The 18,847-nt window shown below is 57.1% G+C and overlaps 1 protein-coding gene across 1 annotated transcript; it reads left to right on the top strand.

Annotated features, from left to right (window-relative positions):
• Nucleotides 1-143: 143 nt before the first annotated feature.
• On the top strand, nucleotides 144-17,263 carry GPR179 (G protein-coupled receptor 179). Its single transcript, XM_036072507.2, has 11 exons — nucleotides 144-1,216; nucleotides 2,492-2,600; nucleotides 4,937-5,024; nucleotides 5,437-5,672; nucleotides 6,451-6,519; nucleotides 6,883-6,992; nucleotides 7,324-7,559; nucleotides 7,762-7,900; nucleotides 8,575-8,680; nucleotides 9,245-9,391; nucleotides 10,769-17,263. Exons 1-11 carry the CDS (start codon nucleotides 423-425, stop codon nucleotides 15,917-15,919), a joined length of 7,185 nt encoding a protein of 2,394 aa, XP_035928400.1. The 5' UTR covers nucleotides 144-422; the 3' UTR covers nucleotides 15,920-17,263.
• The last annotated feature ends 1,584 nt before the right edge of the window (nucleotides 17,264-18,847 follow it).

The raw sequence follows: 18,847 nt of genomic DNA, 5'->3' as shown, positions 1-18,847 counted from the left end.
AGAGGGAGGGAGGGAGAGAACGACTGGTCTCTTTCTCTCCCCTCCCATTTCTCTCTCTCTCTCTCTCTCTCTCTATCTCGAGCTGATGTGGGGTGGGGAGTGGGGGAAGGGAGCCTAGATGCTGGATGAGAGGAGGAGGGAAGAGGGGTGGTGCCAGGATTAAGAGGGTTTGCAATGGGGGGTCACACTGAGAGAGGAGGGGCAGAGCCCTCATGCCTACATCCAGAAGCCAGCTGATGACGTTAGAGAGAAGGAAAAACAGGCAAGACAGCACAGCGTGAGAGAGAGAGAGACAGGGAGAGAGGGAGAGAGAAAGCGAGGATAGGAGGCGTGGAGCCAGCCAACCTCTGCCTGGGCTCTCCTGAGCCACCAGATTCCCCCAGGCAGCCTGGACCCCTGGGTCCCTGAGAGCTGCCCTGAGGATGGGCCCCAGGGCAGTGGTCGTGCCCCACCCTGTGTGGGGGCTGCTGGGTTGCTGTTTCCTCGGCAGCTGGGCTCTGGGGGGTCCGCGGCCCCTCCGCTCTCTGCCACCTCTGTCCTCCCAAGTTAAACTGGGATCTGTGCCCACGCGGGTGCCCCCAGAGGGGGTCGAGGCAGCCCTGGCTTTTCTCTACTCCGGAGATGCCCAGCAGCTGTCGGGGGCTAACTGCAGCGAGCCTTACGAAGCCCACGGCGCAGGAGCCGGACCAGGACTCCCCCCCGTCCTGCGGAGGGCAGCGGGCTCCCTTGCCCAGGCCGCTAATTTCCTCAACATGCTGCTCCAAGCCAACGACATCCGCGAGTCCAGTGTGGAGGAGGATGTGGAGTGGTACCAGGCACTGGTCCGCAGCGTGGCCGAGGGGGACCCAAGGGCATACCGGGCTTTTCTGACCTTTGACCCTCCGCCAGGGGCCAGCCACCTGCCGCTGGCCCTGCAGGCCACCCGGATGGGGGAGGAGACCATCCTTCAGGACTTGGCCGGGAGCAGAGTACAGGAGGAGAGCCCAACCGGGGCCCCGGACACCTCTGCCCTGCAGAAGCGGGTGCTGACCAATGACCTAGGGAGCCTCGGCAGCCCCAAGTGGCCACAGGGGGATGGCTACGTGGGCGACATGCGGCATGTGAAGCTATCTCCTCCCTTCCTGGAATGCCAGGAGGGCCGGCTCCGTCCTGGCTGGCTTATCAGACTTTCTGCCACCTTCTATGGACTCAAGCCAGACCTCAGCCCAGAGGTCAGGTAAGTAGGTTTGTGCTGTCTTTGATGCACTTGTGGGTACGCGGGGGTGGGGGCCCCTAGTCCAGCCAGCTGTGCGTGGGCCATTTGGCACACACGTATGTATCTGGGGGGCACAGATGTGTCTATTTGCATTCAGCTGTGTATACTTGCAGTTGACTCTGGGAATCTGTAACTGTCTGTTAACACATACAGGTGTGAGTATACATAGTGCGGATGAATCAATCCACTCATACGTAGGTATATCCATACGTGTGTGTACAGCCAGGCATGGGTCTTGGCCCCCAGGTCTGGGTAGTGGGGAGAAGGCAGGAGAGCGCTTAGTGTGGATGACAGTGACAAGCCATGCAAGAGACGTCTCGTGGGCATTCCAGGAGTCAAACCTGCTATTCTCAAGCAATCTAGAACTATAAAAGGAGGCTTCTCGAAGGGAAGAAAAGTTCTCGGGGGGAAGCTTGGAACCATTCATTGCCCTTTCTGTCTAGGAGTTGGCCAGGTCCCCAGGGTCACTCCCAGTGGCTATATTCCTACATCAAGTAGGTTCCAGTCCTGCCTATCCCGACTGGTACTCTTCAAATAACTGACTTCCTCCTTCAACCGGAATAAAGAAGTGATTGGGAGCCCTGGTGGGAAGGAGGCGGCAAATGGGCACCGAACTGCAAGGCACTCAACAATCAACATTGTTTTTCCAGCTATGTGTCCCTATTCATTGCTCCCAGCAGGCTTTCCCTCCTGCCAGCCAGCAGCCTGGCCCCTAGCCAGCTCTCCCCGCTCAGCCCAGAGCAGGGGTTGGGAGCACTGGGGCCAGGCAGCTCCATTCCATAGTTCCTTTGCTGTGATCAATTCAGATCTGGTTTGGGCAGAGTGAGGGGCTGGTTAATAGCTGAGTTCTGTGCCTGTGCGTGCGTGTGTGTGTGTGTATGCATGCAGTGGAGAAGTGTGATAATCCCCTTCAGACAGATCATCAGAGCCCCAGCTCCCACATGTCTTGACATGCCCCCTCCCTCTACCCATTGATAGAAAAAGGAAATGCTAGGATGTTGAAAAGCTGAGGGATGTTGGGGAACAACCTACAGGGAAGAAGATTGTTGCCCACAGAAACAGTGAGGATTAATAGCACTGGAGAAATGGAATGCAGGTGTGCCCTCTCTCCTGACGCACTGTAACCACTTTGCTAAAGTTTGCAAAGCTTGCATTGCTCCCTGGTCTGGGGCCTGAGGGCACATGTCTACCTTGGCATCCTTCACTGCACCCCTAACTGCCAATTCACTGCCCTAGGGGGCAGGTGCAGATGGACGTAGATCTTCAGAGCGTGGACATCAATCAGTGTGCCAGTGGGCCAGGCTGGTACTCTAACACACACCTGTGTGATCTCAACAGCACCCAGGTAAGGATAAGGAGGATGGTGGGGTGGGGCACTCGGGTCCTGACTCCCTCCCCCTTTCCCATCCCTGCCCCCACCCAGCTCCCAGGAGCAGCTGACCAAAGCATACCAACCTCCGGGCTCCAGGGGAATCCCTAGCAATGAGAGGGACAGAAATGAGATACCAGGCTTTTAATTTTTTTATTTTTATTTTTTAAAGATTTTATTTATTTATTTGAGATTGAGAGAGAGAGAGTGTGTGTGTGTGCACGCGCGCGGGCAGAGGGACAAGCAGACTCCCCACTGAGCAAGGAACCCATCTCACAACCCAGAGATCATAACCTGAGCTGAAGTCAGACCCTTAACCGACTGAGCTACCCAGGCGCCCCGAGATACCAGGCTATTTAAAAGTGAGGACACTTAAACTGTCAAAAAAATACTTCAATAAAAAATAAAAACTAAAAGAAAAGAAAATTCAGAAATGATATGTTGATGGTCATTTCTGAGAAATTCCCAACTCCTCCTGCTTGATACATAATAGGCACTTAAAGTTGAATGACTATGGGCGCCTGGGTGGCTCAGTCGTTAAGCGTCTGCCTTTGGCTCAGGTCATGATCCCAGGGTCCTGGGATCGAGCCCCGCATCGGGCTTCTTGCTCAGCGGGAAGCCTGCTTCTCCCTCTCCCACTCCCCCTGCTTGTGTTCCTGCTCTCACTATCTCTCTCTGTCAAATAAATAAATAAAATCTTAAAAAAGAAAAAAGTTGAATGACTAATAAAAAATATGAACCTTGGGGAAAAAAAGTGAGGGGGGACTAGCTGGCTTAGTCCATACAGCATGTGACTCTTGATCTCTGGGGGCCTTGAGTTCAAGCCCCACATTGGGCATAGAGCCTACATTAAAAAAAAAAAAAAAGTGAGGACACTTACAGCCTACTCCCCATCCCCCACTGGAGATAGCCACCCTCATTCCTTTGAAATCTCAGCATGCCTCCCTGCCTTCTCTCCCTTCTGGTACCGGGTGCTCTAGGATCCATCCCCAGGACCACTTCCTGAGCCCCTGTTAATCATCCCTTTTCCTTCTCCTGGACCACATTCTCCATGTTGACAGAGCTCTCGGTTTCTAAGTGTAATTGTTGGTTGGGGTGTGGGAGGAATCTTCAAGAAGGAGCTTGAAGAGCTCTGGGATTGGTAAAGGTGATGGAACCCAAGCCAGATGCCGGCAGACTCAAAGGCATGGATGCAGGAGAATCTGGATAATGGAAAGCAATGGCTGGTAATCCTGCAAGCCCAGGACTGAGAAACTGGGAGGCCAGTGAACTAATCTGCTCCACGGCTGCACTTGACCGCGTGTCGTGCCTGAGCTGAACCGAAGCCAAGGCGAGCCCTGCAGCCTGCTGGGAGGGGGGGCGGGTTTGGGCATCTGTGGCTCTTTGGGGCACATGTTTTGGGGCACATGTTTTTGGAACGCTAAGTCCAGGGAGAAGGGCTCCCATTATTCAGTGCATTATTAAACCCAGCCACATCACCTCTCGGTGCACATTGGCCTGATTGTGCAGACAGTGGCAGGAACAGAGCGTGTTCTAGTGCTCTTGGCAGGAAGGGAAGCTGAGCCACAATTTCAGAAGGACCACCCTGCAACTTTTCTAGGTGAAGTCAGGCGCTCGATGTAGAACCCCCCAGGGCGAACCCCTTTCTTTGTCCCACTGTTAGGTCTGTCCCTAACCACTGCCCACAGCAGATCTGACCTCATCCATGTGCTCATCTCCCCTGCCTGGCTCTGAGGTCTGCTCCGTCCCCTGCTGGGCAAACATCAATGGACGGAGCTGGAAAAAAGAGCCGGCCTTGGCATCCCACCAGCCTGGCATTAGCCTGGCATTAGGGCTGGGGAAAGCAGTCCTGTGCCAAAGTCAGATGGCTCCTGGTAGGGGAAGCTGCTCCTCTGTGGGGGCCTTTTCAACCCACCTGCGAGCCAAAGAGGGAGGCTGACGGGGACCCCTTGAAGCAGGATGTAGGCACACAGGTGTGATTGGACTCCAAGTTCTCCCCACTTCCATCTCCCCCCAGCACCTCGCTGTACCAACAGCTGGGCACTGGGAAATGGGTCCTGTGAGGCTCCTGTCATTGCCACTCAGAATAAAAGGGTGATCTCTTCCCATACTCTTTGTTGAAAAGAGGCCATGGTGGGGATAAAGTAGGGTTTCCAGAGAGGAAAGGCTTCCTAAGGACTAGGGAGGACTTCTGGGGGTGGGGGTCCCTCGTATGGAGGGGGTGCTGTGGATAGGAAGGTACGTGGACCCTCCATCTCTTCCCAGGAGGGAAAGCCCCATATAAGTACCTATCGTGTTTGTCATCCCTGCAGTGTGTCCCCCTGGAGAGTCGGGGCTTTGTCCTTGGCCACTACCTCTGCCGCTGCCGACCTGGCTTCTACGGGGCAAGCCGCTCCAGGGGTATGTTAACTGTGGTGAGGGCCAGGCTGGGCTGGGTGGAGGGGGCATCTGGGGAGAAAAGGCTGGGGTGAGACACTGGGAGGGGTCTTGCGGGGCGAGGGCAGAAGGTCGAGAGAAGCAAGCGAGGCAGGCAGGGTCCAATGTGGGGTGTCTGTGCCTTCTGAAAATGAGCCCCTAACACGCCAGTCGGACCCAAGTTGAGCCTGCAGTGAGCCCTAGCCTGGCATCACCTCTTCCTGTTACCCGGTCCTCCCCTGGGAGTATCCACTTCCTCACTCTCCCCCCTTCCCAGCCCGACCCCGGTGGTGACAGACCGTCGGAGGGCAGGGAGAGGGCTATGGTGACCAGTGGGAGAAAATGCTGGTATGCCCCGGCCGGGCCCCTCTCCTTGCACCCATCTTGTTCTTTATAGGGTTGGAAGAGAGTGCCACCCAGCCCCCTGGGCCACCCAGCTCCCCTCACGGCAGCTCTGGGAGGCTGCTGCAGTGCCAGCCATGTGCCGAGGGCTGCACCAGCTGCGCGGATGCCAGGCCGTGCCTGGTGGAGGAAGCCTCGGCGCTTCGGGTGGCGGTGCTGGCCTGCCAGACCTGCTGCATGCTGGCCGTCTTCCTGAGCATGCTGCTCGCCTACCGGCACCGCCGGAGCAAGGCAAGGAAGGCCCCACAGCTCCCGCGCACGCCCTACCTGTACGGGGTCCCCAGCGTCAAGTAGGGGCCAGAGACTCCCTAAGACTAGAACTCAGAAGAAATGGGCTCTGGTCTTAATTCTTAATCTAACCCACTAGGTGACATTGGGCAAGTGACCCCACTGCCTTAGATTTGTTTCCTCACCTGTAAAGTGTAGGCATTGGACTTGATTCAAAACACTGTAGGCGCTGGGGAGAAGTGATCTAGACCCTCCTGGAGCTCCCAGAGGAAGCAGGCATATAAAGAAAATGACAGCACAGCAAAACAGAGGCGAGGATGGAAGAGTGTGTTGGTTGCCATGGGAGCTCCGAGAAAGGACCCAGTTGTCCTGCCCGAGATGGTCTGGGAAAGCCTGTCTGGAGAACGTAACATTTGAGCCAGGCTTGAAGGTCAACTGAATGGTTATCAGGCAGAGAAGGGGTTAGCAGTCTGACCCAAAGTTTGGGGGAATGTGTGAGATCCTTCTAGCTCCAGCAGCTTGTGACTGGAGCCCAGGTCTGCAGCCAGGCCCCGGCTGGGACTGGGGGACAGGAGCTATGTGCAACCTTGGTCTTAGCCTGTGGTGGGGGTGGGGGCCGTGGCTGTGGACGGACAGGGCGGAGCTGATGTTACAGGGTGAGGCCTTGGCCCAGGGCCACCGAGTGACCTCTAAAACAGGCCTGAGATTCTCCCCCACCATCGTCCAGGCTCTGCCCTCCCACTGCCCTGCTCACCCGCCTCTCTCTTTCCTGGGTTCACAGAGGATCCGAACCTCTGGTGTTGTCCTGCTGGAAACCATCCTTTTTGGATCCCTGCTGCTCTACTTTCCTGTGAGTTTGTGGCCAGAAACTGGCCCCATCTGATCCCTGGCTGGCGCCCTCCAAACCCCAGAATCCTTCCTCCTTTCTGCCCTCTTAGGGAGATTCGGAGACCTCAAAATCCCCGTACTCATATCTACAAATGGCAGGCTGGCCTGGTGAGCTCTGGAGCCAAAGAGTCTAGGCTAAAAAGAGCTCCCTGGCCTACTGTGTGACTTAGGACAAATGACCTAACCTCTCTGATACTTCAGCTGCTCTCTGAGGAATGGAGGTGACAACGCCTCTATGGCAAGTCTGTTAGGAAGATCAGCAGATCAGAGAGAGGAAGTGTATCGGAGAACAGTGACTTTTGTTCCCCGCCCCCCCCGACTCCAGGTCTTCATCCTGTACTTCAAGCCCAGCGTATTCCGCTGCATCGCTCTCCGCTGGGTCCGGTCGCTGGGTTTTGCCACTGTCTACGGCACCATTATACTCAAGCTCTATAGGTAGGGTCGGGGGCAGACCGTGCTCTCGTGCTGCCCACTCCAGGCAGCCCCAGCGCGTTTGGAATGGAGTGGAGTTCTTCCCAGCCAGACCCTTACCTGTTCTACTCCCCGGTGTACCACCCTCCCCCCCCCACCCCCCGCCCCAGGCCTGCCCTTATCACCATAGCCCTCCCCAGCATGTAACATTTTGGGGGGCAGCAAAACATGGAAAGGACAGGAGGACAGGCAGGCATGGAGGGGAAGGAAGCCATGGACAGAGGCCAGAGACCCGGCCCCCTCTCCTTGGGCCTCCCCCCACGCCCCTATCCATCCACCATCCACACCCTTGTAGGGTGCTCCAGGTGTTTCTGTCTCGCTCGGCTCAGCGGGGCCCCCACCTGAGTACTGGGCGGCTGCTGCAGCGGCTGGGGCTGCTCCTGCTGCTCGTGCTGGGCTTCCTGGTGGTGTGGACCGTGGGGGCCCTGGAACGAGGCAGCCACACGCCCCTGGTGACCCGAGGCCACACTCCCACGGGCCGCCACTTCTACCTCTGCCATCACGACCGCTGGGACTACATCATGGTTGTGGGTGAGCTGCTTCTGCTGAGCCCGCCTCACTCTGGCCCTCCACGCTGCACCTCCAGGGGTCCTCCTGACCTACCTGGCCCTCCTGCCTCGTCCCCAGTGCCCCTGGCCCAGGCCCCCGCCCACCCCCCAGCACACCAGACACAGAAAGGGGCCACGTGGCTGCTGAGCTGGCGCCTGGCTCTCTGCTCCCTGCTCTCCCACAGCCGAGATGCTGCTCCTGGGCTGGGGCAGCTTCCTCTGCTACGCCACCCGAGCCGTACCCTCGGCCCTCCGCGAGCCGCGCTACATGGGCATCGCCCTGCACAATGAGCTGCCGCTCTCGGCTGCCTTCCACACAGCCAGGTGAGGGCAGGCCGTCCGATCCACGACTCCTCCCCACCTCACACCACTCGCCTCTCCCAGGCCGGGGAACCCCATCCCACAGCCATCCTCGACACATGGCTAGGCCTCGGCAAGGCGAGGAAGGCCCCCCCCATCTGTAGCTCTCTCCCTTCCCCACAGATGCCCTCCCTGCACCCCATGTCTCACCCAGAACCCCAAAAGAGGAAGCATGCCCACGCCTAATTCTTCTCCTATTCCTAAGCCACATCTCCAGCACCTCCACCATGCTCCTTCCCACACATGCTCAATTCTCCCTGCCTTTCCCCCACCTCACACCTCGGCCCATCCAGCAGCAGGCCTGCTATGAGTGTTCACAAGGACTTGGCCCTGTGGTGGGGGCAAAATCAACTGACAGGGCAGTCTATAACAGAGTTGGGGAGCACAGGTCTGTGCTCTAGGCAACCAGAGAAGAGAAGAGTAGTCTGGGAGGGCTTCTCGGAGGTGGGGGTTAATGTGAGCCTTGAGGTAGGACCTACGTCCTACAGAGGGCAGGAAGAAGGAAAAGGGCCGTTTTCAACCCACCCAGAACCTCCACAGAGATCAGGGCTGGGGCTGGGAGGTGAGCCAGTGGGACAGGTGAGGGGGAAGAGGCCACTCCCACCCACAGCTAATGGACCCCTCCCTCCCACCCTCAGATTTGTGCTGGTTCCCTCCCTGCACCCAGACTGGACCCTGCTCCTCTTCTTCCTCCACACCCACAGCACCGTCACCACCACACTAGCTCTGATCTTCATTCCTAAGGTGAGGTCTTCCCCCTCCTGGCTGTGAGCCAGACCCCAGCCCCTTTATAAGGGGCACCGTGGATCTGCTGCCGCCACAGCGCCCTCTCCAGGTCAGAGTGAGGATGACACCCTGGCGTGAGTGGGCTGAGCCACAGGGGCCTGAGTGAGGAGCCCACTTGGGGTGGGGGTGGGGAGGAAGCTACTGTATCTCTCTGCCTCCCATCTCAGGGAAAAGGAAATCCGAGCTAGGGCTGGAGGGGTCCTTATAACACCTGGCAGTTTAGTTTGGTGGGCTCCGAAAAATCAACTTGGACGCAGTTAGAGAGAGATAGGTCGGGGAGCTGAAGGACATGGCTAGGAATTGTGGGGGCGGCTGCGTAGGACACCCCTCTCCCCGGTCTCTGAGATCAAGAAAATCAGGGAGGATGAGGGGGAGCAAAACTCTTCGTGCCCTTGGAATTGCAAATTAGAGAGGGGCTGAAGATTCCCAAAGTAAAGATGGATTCCATGGGGCAGGTGGCAATAAGAGTAAACAGGGAGCCAAGCTGACTCCCCTCCCCATCATACCCCGCCCCCCGAGCAGTTCCAGAAGCCAGGGGCTCCTCCCCGAGAGGAGATGGTGGATGAGGTGTACGACGACGAGCTGGACCTGCAGCGCTCAGGCTCCTACCTGGACAGCAGCATCGCCTCAGCCTGGAGTGAGCGCAGCCTGGACCCCGGAGACATTCGGGTATGGGCCGCCCTCCTCACCTGCTTTGGATGCTTGCTTTTAGGGACTGGGCCAAGATCACTGCTGCCCTGCCGTCTGGGCTATGTACCCTGCAGCGCCCCTTCCCTGCCCCTCGCTTTCCCTCTCTCGAAGACCTGCCCCCCTCCCTTCTCCACCATTGCCCTCAGCCGCCTCCGCTGAGTCGGTTCAGATGAGGTCACACACCGCCTAAGTGGAAAGACCCCCAGAGGCCCAGAACCCAGATCCCTGAGGCCCAGGCCACTTGGCGAGAGTCAGAGCCGTGGGTGGAGCTCTACTCCCACCAGCAGGGGCATCATGAGGGGCAGCACACTTAGGCAGTTGGTGACCCGAGGGCCAGCAACGGGGCTTCGTAGTTCAGGTGGTTAGTGCCTACCAGAGATTTCTACAGCCAGATATCCATTCCCTGGACCCGGCAGTCTCAGAGAAAGGAAGTTTTTCCTGAGTCTTACATCAGGAGAGTATCTTTACCCTTCTTTTTCTGCTTAGGGGTGGCATAGTCATGGAACCCAGATCAGAACCCCTCAGTGGGTAGGAAATAAGGAAACTTGGCGGTCTCAGCCTGTTGTTTGATAAAACCTACAGTGTGGGAACAACCTCAGGAAGCCATTTTGTCCATTCCCTCCATCTCCACTGGGGCCTCCCTGTCCACCTGACTTGTTTACATCTCCCAATTCCCTCCTTGTCCCAACTGCCTCTGCCTGTCTTTCCCCCGTGTCCTCCTCTCCCTCTGGGCTCTGCCCCCCTGGGAAGAGGCTCAACCAAGGCCCCAGTCGAGCAGGGAGGCCGGAGAGTGTGGAGGCGCCGGCCTCAGCAATGCCACCCTGCACCCCCTACTTTGTGGAGCAGCACCCAGTCTCTCTCCCGATGCTGATGCTGGCTTTGGGGAGAAATCCAAAGTAGAAGACTCTCAAAGTCCCACTCCCTTACTTGCACCCAAAGAGGGCACTTTTCACACCATCAGTCTCATGTGATCCTCCTAAGGAAGCTAACAGTAGGCAGCCAGCTCTTGTTACTTCATAGAAGCAGAGGCTCTGAGAGCTCAAGAAAATAGCCTTCAGGTCAGCAGCCTCGAACCCAGGCTTCCCGTCCCCCAGCGGGTGGCCTCCCAACAGATCAGAGAGAAAGGAGTGCACCCTGCACCCTCAGAGCCGAGCGGATGTGGCTCAGAGCGGACGGGTGGATTCTGAGAGTTCTCCAAGCAGGGAAGGGACACAACTTGGTGGGAAAGAGATGTTCCCGAGAAAATGGTCCAAATAATGGCCGGGAGAAGGGGAGGCAGGGCAGCCAGGGGCTGGAAAGAGCTTCGCCCTCTACCTGACAGTGGGCTCTGCTCTCCTCACGCCCCCCTCCCCTCAGGACGAGCTGAAGAAGCTCTACGCCCAGCTAGAGGTCCACAAGACCAAGGAAATGGCTGCGAACAACCCGCACCTGCCTAAGAAGCGGGGCAGCTGGCGCCGGGGCCTGGGCCGCTCCTTCATGAGGTACCTGGCCGAGTTCCCAGAGGCCCTGGCCCGGCAGCACTCCCGGGACTCGGGCTCCCCCAGCTGCGGCAGCCTGCCCGGGTCCTCGCGCCGCCGGCTCCTCAGCTCCAGCCTCCGGGACTCCGAGGGGCCCCCGGCCCTGCGCAAGTCCCGCAGCGCCTACGACCACAAGCGCCGGGGCCACCGCCGGGAGCAGGACCCCCCGCTCCTCGACTCGCTGCTGCGCAGGAAGCTGGCCAAGAAGGCCTCGAGGGAAAGCAGGGAGAGCCTGGAGTCGGTGAACGGGCCCCCCGCCCTGGGCTTCCGGTCGGCCAGCGCCCACAACCTGACAGTGTGCGAGAGGCTCCCCCGGGCCCGGCCCGCGTCCCTGCAGAAGTCGCTCAGCGTGGTGGCGGGCTCCGGGGAAAAGGCCCTGCTCGTGGCCAGCCAGGCCTACCTGGAGGAGACCTATCGGCAGGCCAAGGAGCGAGAGGAGAGAAAGAAGGCCGAGGCAGCCCTGGCGAGCCCGGGGAGGAGGCTGTCGTCGGTCAGGAGGCTGGATGGAGCTCAAGGGGCCCCCCGGTCAGCCCCACCCTCCCCGGCCAGGAGCTGCGGTGTGGATGGCTCCCACATGGCTGCCGCCGGGAGGCTTCAGGAGGAGGCTGCGAGAAGGCTGCCTCACCCGCCGGTCCGGCACCAGGTCTCCACGCCCATCATGGCCCTGTCAGGAGAATGCCCGGGAGAGCCGAGCAGGCTGTCTCCCACCTCCACCTTGGCTCCAGCCCTGATGCCAGCTCCAGCCCCAGCCCCGACCCCGGTCCCTGCCCTGGCACCAGTTCCCGTACCCCTCCAAAGCCCCAGCTTACTCGCTTTCGTCTGCCCCTGGGAGAATGCAGAACTGCCAGTCAAGAAAGGAAATGCGGCTCAAGAAGGCCCCTCAGGGCCAGAGCGCAGCAGCCTCTCCCCTGCCCCAGCTCGGGCCAAGCTCTGGAGAGCCCTCTCTGTTGCAGTCGAGAAAGGGGGCACTGGGGAGAGTGCGGTAGTCACAGAGGACAGACGTCTCCAAGGGGGAGCTGATGAGGGGGACGAGGACAAGCCTAAGGTCTTCTCTAAATCCCACAGCCTCAAGACCCCCATGCAGCAGGGTTCCATGCACAGTCTAGGCCTGGCTATCAAAGCTCTGACCCGTTCTCGGAGCACTCACAAAGAGAAGGAGAGCGAGGGAGGGAGTCCTGAGACAGAGGAGAAGGGCAGAGCTGCAGGACAGGGTGTGGGGGCATGCCCCAGATCCCCCAGGCTAGGCTGGCCCAAGGCGGTGGTGAGTAAGCAGGCCACCCTTGCACCCTGTGATGATGAGGAGTCCCTCCAGAACCAACAGAACGCTCACACCAGCAGAATGCTTCAAGTCTGTCACCGGGAGGGCAGCAGGGAACAAGAAGACAGAGGCAGGAGGACATCCCACAGTCTAGGGGAGGGGAAAGTAGAGAGAGCAAGTAAAGCAGGGTCTGCTACACTGAGGCAAGCCAGGCAAGGCACAGTTGGGGACAAAAGTGCTGAGCGAGCAAAAGAAGCCCCTGGTGCATGGCGGGAACTGCCCAAAGCTGGCCTCCAGTCCCTGGGCAGTGCTGACCGCAGGATGGCAGAGATGTGTCCCAGGGAAGTCACCCAGTCAGAAGCAAGTCAGCCTGACCATGGCTACAAGGCCCAGATCTGCCCCTGGGAGGCAAGCGAAGGGGCCCCTGAGAAGGGAGCATTACGACAAGCTCTAGATGATTCCCAAGAGAGAGGGAAAGCCTCGGAGAAGTCAGAGACCCAAAGTGTGGCGGCTGTTGCCCGGAAAAAGCCAGAGAGGCTGGTCAGGGGGCAGGAGGCCGTGTGTCCCTGGGAGGGTGCCGATCCCGGGAGTCAGTCCCCTCGGTCAGTCTCTCAGGACTCTGACAGAACCAAGGGCAGGTCTGAGGCAGTGGGCAGCAGAGAAGCTGGAGAGGTGGAGAAGCATCAGCGGGAAGCCACAGGCCCAGAAGTTTGTCCACCTGACACTGCCAAGGCAGAGCTCTGTCCCTGGGAGGTATTCGAGGGAGAGAATGGGAAACCATTCCAGGAGGGAGTGAAGAAGCTTCCCCAGGAAAAGCAGGAAACCTCCAAGAAAGCAACCTTCTGGAAAGAACAGAAACTGAGTGGAAACTTGGAGTCTTTTTGTCCATGGGAGAGGACAGATTTCCGGGGCCCCTCGGCAGTCCCCACCCCGGCCCCAGGAGCCCCTGGCTGCTCCGGGAGTTTGGGCAGCAGCATCTCGGAGGTGGGTCCGTGGGAGGCAAGAGATGCTCCTATCAGGAAAGCAGAGATCTGTCCCTGGGAGCTGGGTGATGAGGTAGTTGGGAAGGAAATGCTGAGTCAGGGGACAGGGGGAGAATTTCTCCAGGAAAAGGGGAAACCCTCCAGACAAGGGCTCTTTGCAGAGATGGGAGAACGAGCTGGGAAGGTGGTGCAGAAAAGGGGTCAACAGCAGGAGTCAGTGTGTCCCCAGGAGAGCTCAGCCCCTGGGCCCTCCAGCCCATGTCTAGATAATTCCTCAGCCAAAGCTGGTGGCCAACTCCTTAGCAATGGAGGAAGCAGAGAAACGCAGGTAGGTCCCCAGGAAGATCCCAGGCCAGAGCTGAAGCAAGTAATACCTGCCAGGGCAGAACTCTGTCCTTGGGAGGTAAATGAAAGAATAAGGGAGGACTGGACATTGGGCCAGACAGCAAAAGCAGGAGAATCTCAAAAGGACAAGGAGAAAGCGCCTGGAATGTCAGGGATCAAAGATGGCACAGCTGGGGAAAAGCTCGCAGGACAAATCCAAAAGCAGGAAGCAGTCTGTCCTTGGGAGAACAGGGACCCTGGGAGCTTCTCCCCACAACCAGGTCCTCAAGACGCAGACGGACCCAGAGCCAGTCGCCACGTGTCGGGCAGTGTGGGAAGCCAAACTGCTGAGATCTGTCCATGGGACACGGACGACACCGTGCCTGCTGAGAAGGCTGAGGTCTGTCCGTGGGAGGTGGGTGCTGGAGCAGGGCAGGAAAGGGCTTTGGGAGTTGAGGCCATTAGGAAATTTCCAAACGACACAGGAAAGGCTTCTGCACGTCCTGGCCCCAGCAAGACAGCTGTTACTGCTCCAGAGAAGCCAGAGAGGCCGGCCTGGGAGCGGGAGGTGGCCTGTCCCTGGGAAAGCTTGGATCCAGGCGGCTCCTCTTGGCATTCAGACACTCTGGGCACAGAGAGACCAAAAGCTGGATTCCAGGAACTGGACCGCATGGGCTGCAGGGCAGCTGAGGTGTGTCCCTGGGAAGTGGACAAAGCGCCTACCAGTGAGAAAGCCAAGATCCATCCCTGGGAGCTGAATGAAGGAGCTACTGGGCCGGGATCGGAACAAGAGAGGAGTGACTCAGCAGAGCAGGGGGAGAAAACTCTAGAAAAAGAGAGACTCATCTCCCTGGGAGAAGACATATCAAAATGGGAGACAAAACGGAGTCAAGAGCAGGAAGCTGTTTGTCCTTGGGAGAAGGCCTTGAGGGAACCCTCTGTGCAGGGCCCTGAGGCCTCAGACTCGCCCCTCAGCACGAGTAGCAAAGCGGCAGAGGGACACTCCTTGGAAGTGAGGGATGAGGCAGCAGAGAAAGGGCGCCTGACACAAGACCCAAAGACGGGTTCCCTCCCAGAACACAAAACCCCAGAAAAAGCCCCATCTTCAAAAGCAGGAGAATTCACTACTGAAGATGGGGGGAAAACAAGCAACGAGCTACAATCTATCTGTCCATGGGAAAGCATGGTGCCGGCAGGCGCTCTCTCTCACCCAGACAGTCAGGGCTGTGACCAACCTAAAGCTGGCTCTCAGGCACTGGTCTGCGTTGGGGGCAGGCTCGCTGAGGTGTGCCCATGGGATGCTCCCGCCTTGGATGCTCCTAAACCTGACAGCAGCGCCAAAGCTGAGATCTGCCCCTGGGAGGCGACTGAAAGTGTCCCTGATGAAGGGACAGCAAGCCAAGATGGAAAAGGGCAACCTCAAGAGGAGAAGGGGAGAGCCCCAAGAAGACCAGAGCCCAAAGCTGTGGCGGTTCAGAAGCCAGAGAGGGCAGATGGGAAACAGGAGGCGGTGTGTCCCTGGGAGAGTGAAGACTCTGGGGGGCTGCCTCCACAACCAGCCCTGCGAGCTTCTGACAGGGGCAAAGGCAGTTCTGAGGAAGCAGGCAGTGTGGGGGCCAAGGTGGCAGAAGTGTGTCCGTGGGAAGCAGAAGAGGCTCCATCTGCCAAAGATTTCCATCTGGAAATCTGCCCTTGGGAGGTGAATAAAGAAGCCGTAGAGAAAGGGCGACCGGAACAAGAGGTGGACAGAAAGTCCCAAGGGCAGGGAGAGATGATCCTTCAAAAGGCAGCATCTGGAGGGAATGAAGAACACTTTTCCAAAGAAACAGCTAAAGTCAGCGGAGAGCAGGAGACAGTCTGCCCCCAGGAAGGCACAGATTCGGGGGCGCCCTGGCCCCAGCCAGACGCTTCCAACACAGGCCAACCCACAGGCAGTCCCCAGGGAGCAAGCGGTGTGGGCAGCAGGATGGCAGAGCTGTGTCAATGGGAAGTCACAGATCCAGAAGGGAATAAGATAAAGGGCATCACGGCAGACAACTGTGATTGGGAGGGAACTGGAGCCCCATCTGAGGAATCCGGCCTTCTGGCTTTAACAGCTACTCAGACAGAAATATTTCTCCCCACAGTCCCTGAGAACCCACCATGCCTTTTAGTCCACAGACCTCCAGGTAGCTTCCTTCCAGAAAGCAAAAGCTCCCGCCCTGAGGTGAGCAAGGCAGCCAGTACTTTTACCCCGGAAGGTGTCAGGGAGCTCCAAGAAGCCTCAGGACATGCGCCGAGGACCAGCTCAGCCCCAGAGCCGAGTCTCCAAGAAGCTGAGGCTCAGGAGTCCTCCTCCTTAACTGAAGACCAAGGAGAAGGCGATTCTACAGCTCCACATGAGGAACTCTCCCCTCCAAATGTCTATCCTTGGGACTGCGAGTAACAACTCCATCATGTGAGGTGAAACGTCAGGTGGCTGGTTTTCAGGAGCCAAGGTCCTTTCCAAGTCCTACGTGTTCCTACAAGAGCTAAGTCAGAGACCCTGGGCCACCTCCCCTCTCCAACAAGGCCAGAAGTCAACTCATTCGGAAGACAAACTGTACAAGACAGGTGTGGCTCAGACCCCAACAGAGTCTCACCCTCTCTTTACTTCCCACTTTTGTTCCTGCTCCAGAGAACAAAGGCCAGACCCTCTGCTTCTAAGGAATCCTCCCATCCAGCTAGAGGACTGGACACAAGCTGTGTCTGGACACCCGCTGGTGCAGCCCATGTTAGGGATGAAAGGAAGTCAGCAGGCCCAGCCCACATGTTCTCATAAGGAGACCCCCCCTTTTTGACCCTTTTTTGAGAAGAAATGAAACCATGCAAGGCATTGGCAACATCAGGGATTGAGAAAGGCTGTAAAGGTCACCATAGGCAGCTTGTGAAGCCACTTAATTCAAGTTCAAAGATAAATCAGGCGAAAAACTTAAATGGCTCAGAAGAGGAGCCCGAAATGCCTTAACGACCTTGCCATCTTGACTTTGGATCTCTAGTTCCTGCCGTACTGATCCTCACGCCTGCCCTGTTTGGCTGCTGACGTACAGTCAATCAAGCACTCCTACTTCCTTATCAACATCTGGCATCCAAAGCAACACCAGAGACCGAGAGCACAGGAGAAAAGGCAGTGGCTCTAAGTCCTCCACACTGGCCCGGGGGGAGCCCTCCCTTCTAGACCCCCTCTCCGTCTGCGTGTGCCCCTTGCTAGCTTTTTCAGATGGTTCCTCCCCACGTCTGCCCCATCTCTTACATCTCGAGTTCACCTCACTGGCTTGCTCTCCTCCCAGCCTCCCAGGGCTGTCATCAAACGGACCCCTCTCTGTTGTCAGTGCAATGGGAGCCAGGGGAGTTTCTGGTTCTGATGTGAGAACTCCAAATCACTTGCTCAGTAACAAGAGGCCTGCATCAGTTGCCTTCCCAAGAAGCAAGAAAGCAAGCAGGTCCTGTTTACAGCCAGCACAAGAACTGCCCTCAGAAAGAGTAATGCTACCAGGCAGGTTCGAGGCCTGAGGGCAAGGGAAAGTGCATCATGGAAACACAAAGCCTTCTTCTTGGGGCACCTGGGTGGCTCAGTCGTTAAGCATCTGCCTTCGGCTCAGGTCATGATCCCAGGGTCCTGGGATCGAGTCCCGCATTGGGCTCCCTGCTCAGCGGGAAGCCTGCTTCTCCCTCTCCCCCTGCTTGTGTTCCTGCTCTCACTATCTCTCTCTGTCAAATAAATAAATAAAATCTTAAAAAAAAAAAAAAACTCTTTAAAACAAAGCCGCCTTCTTAGCTCAGCTCTATCCTCTCAAGTCAGTTCAGGCTACCCTTGCTTAAGTGGTCCTAGAGAATAGTGCTGGAATGAGAGGATACTATCAGAGGGAAACGAGGAAAGAGAAAAGCACTGGTCAAAGTCCCAGCATTGGCAGGGGTGAGGTTGGGGGAGGAAACAGACAGACTAAACATGGCAGAGCTTGGCAGGGGCCCTGAAGATGGCAATAAGCCCACCCTCTAACTGCGCAGATCCTGATGCCATTCACAGGGAAGGAAATGACAAAACAAGAGACCAAATACCCAGTGGAGGAAAAAATGAGTTTGCATATAAATACTCTGGGCAGCTTCAGGACTTTGCCAGAAAAAGTAGCAAAATGCTCTATTTCCAAAACAAGGAATGGAAAAACCCAGTCTTTCAGGGACTCGATGCCCTTGTTCCCATATCTAGCCCCTCCCACTTACCTGGTCCCTTGCCCTGGGATTTCAGAGCAGTAATTAAAGTGTACTGTTGCTCTGCGCTCTGGCTAGTTAACCTGCTTCTAAGCCGATGACAATTTTGCTAACCGCACATCAGAACAAGTCCATTGGGTCTGGTCTAGCTGGGAACAGAAAAGTTGTTCCTATAACCCCTGCTGTGAAATAAACCATGGGGGGAAAATAAAGAATGCTTTTTCTTGACCACTAGAGTTAGTTCTAGCTTATTCATTACGGTGATTTTCTTTCTCCAATGTTCTTAAACAGGCACAGTAGATAGGTGGGGAAACAAGAGTAAGCCCGAGGTAACTACACTGCAGCCTTCAGACCTTCGGGGTGGTCTGGCTAATTCTCAGCCAGTCCCCAGCTCTGTGGCTGGCACTGCAGACGGTCTCTGCCCAGCCCTTCGAGCCAATCCTTTACATCTGGGCCATCTGCTCCGCTGGATCTGATCCCAAGGGGAAATGGAAATTGCACTTATCCTCTGGTGCCCTGGTGGCAGCTAGCGCTTAGCCACTATTCAGGATTATCTAGAGACCCCTGACACAGACCTCGGGGAGTGGGAGGAAACAGTCATCTGAAGCACTGTTTCTACATATTCAGAGAAATCAACTGGTCACGTGCCCAGTAAGTGCGCTCTTTTCATTCCTCTGCTTCCCTACCCTCCCTGGATTACTTCCTCTTACTCCATACTCCCCAGCTGTGGATCCTGCTGAAAGCGCTTGCCTTCTCATTTTGCCTTAATCCAGGGCTCAGGCAAATAGGATGTGGCCAAACCTCACTTCAGCAGAAATGCCTCCAAAATGATGTACATTTTAAGCCAAAAGGGTTGAGACTTAAGTAGTATGATTAAGAGAGGCTGCTTTGGATTAAGCCACCAGTGCTGCCTCTCCCCTAGGCATACACATCTCGTTCCTGTAGTCTGCATTCAGCACCTGTTGTAAAAACATCAGTTTTCCCCAGTGGGGACTGGTCTGTTGGAGGCTTTGCTGAGATGGTGGTTTCAGAAAGACTGAGGAGTTAGGTTCTTCTTTTTTAATAAACTTATTTGAGGGAGAGAGAAAGAGTGAGAGAGCATAATTGGGGGGAGGGGCAGAGGGGG

Source organism: Halichoerus grypus, chromosome 2 (genome assembly GCF_964656455.1).
Source record: "Halichoerus grypus chromosome 2, mHalGry1.hap1.1, whole genome shotgun sequence".
NCBI classification, from domain to species: domain Eukaryota; kingdom Metazoa; phylum Chordata; class Mammalia; order Carnivora; family Phocidae; genus Halichoerus; species Halichoerus grypus.
This window is presented reverse-complemented; position numbering and strand designations above follow the sequence as displayed.

What these genes read in the sequence shown, in the direction of transcription:
- GPR179 (XM_036072507.2), top strand. Translation starts at nt 423, where the DNA reads ATGGGCCCCAGGGCAGTGGTCGTGCCCCACCCTGTGTGGGGGCTGCTG. An exon ending in GACCTCAGCCCAGAGGTCAG is followed by an intron (nt 1,217 to 2,491) that starts GTAAGTAGGTTT and finishes TCACTGCCCTAG; the next exon opens with GGGGCAGGTGCAGATGGACG. An exon ending in CGGGGCAAGCCGCTCCAGGG is followed by an intron (nt 5,025 to 5,436) that starts GTATGTTAACTG and finishes TGTTCTTTATAG; the next exon opens with GGTTGGAAGAGAGTGCCACC.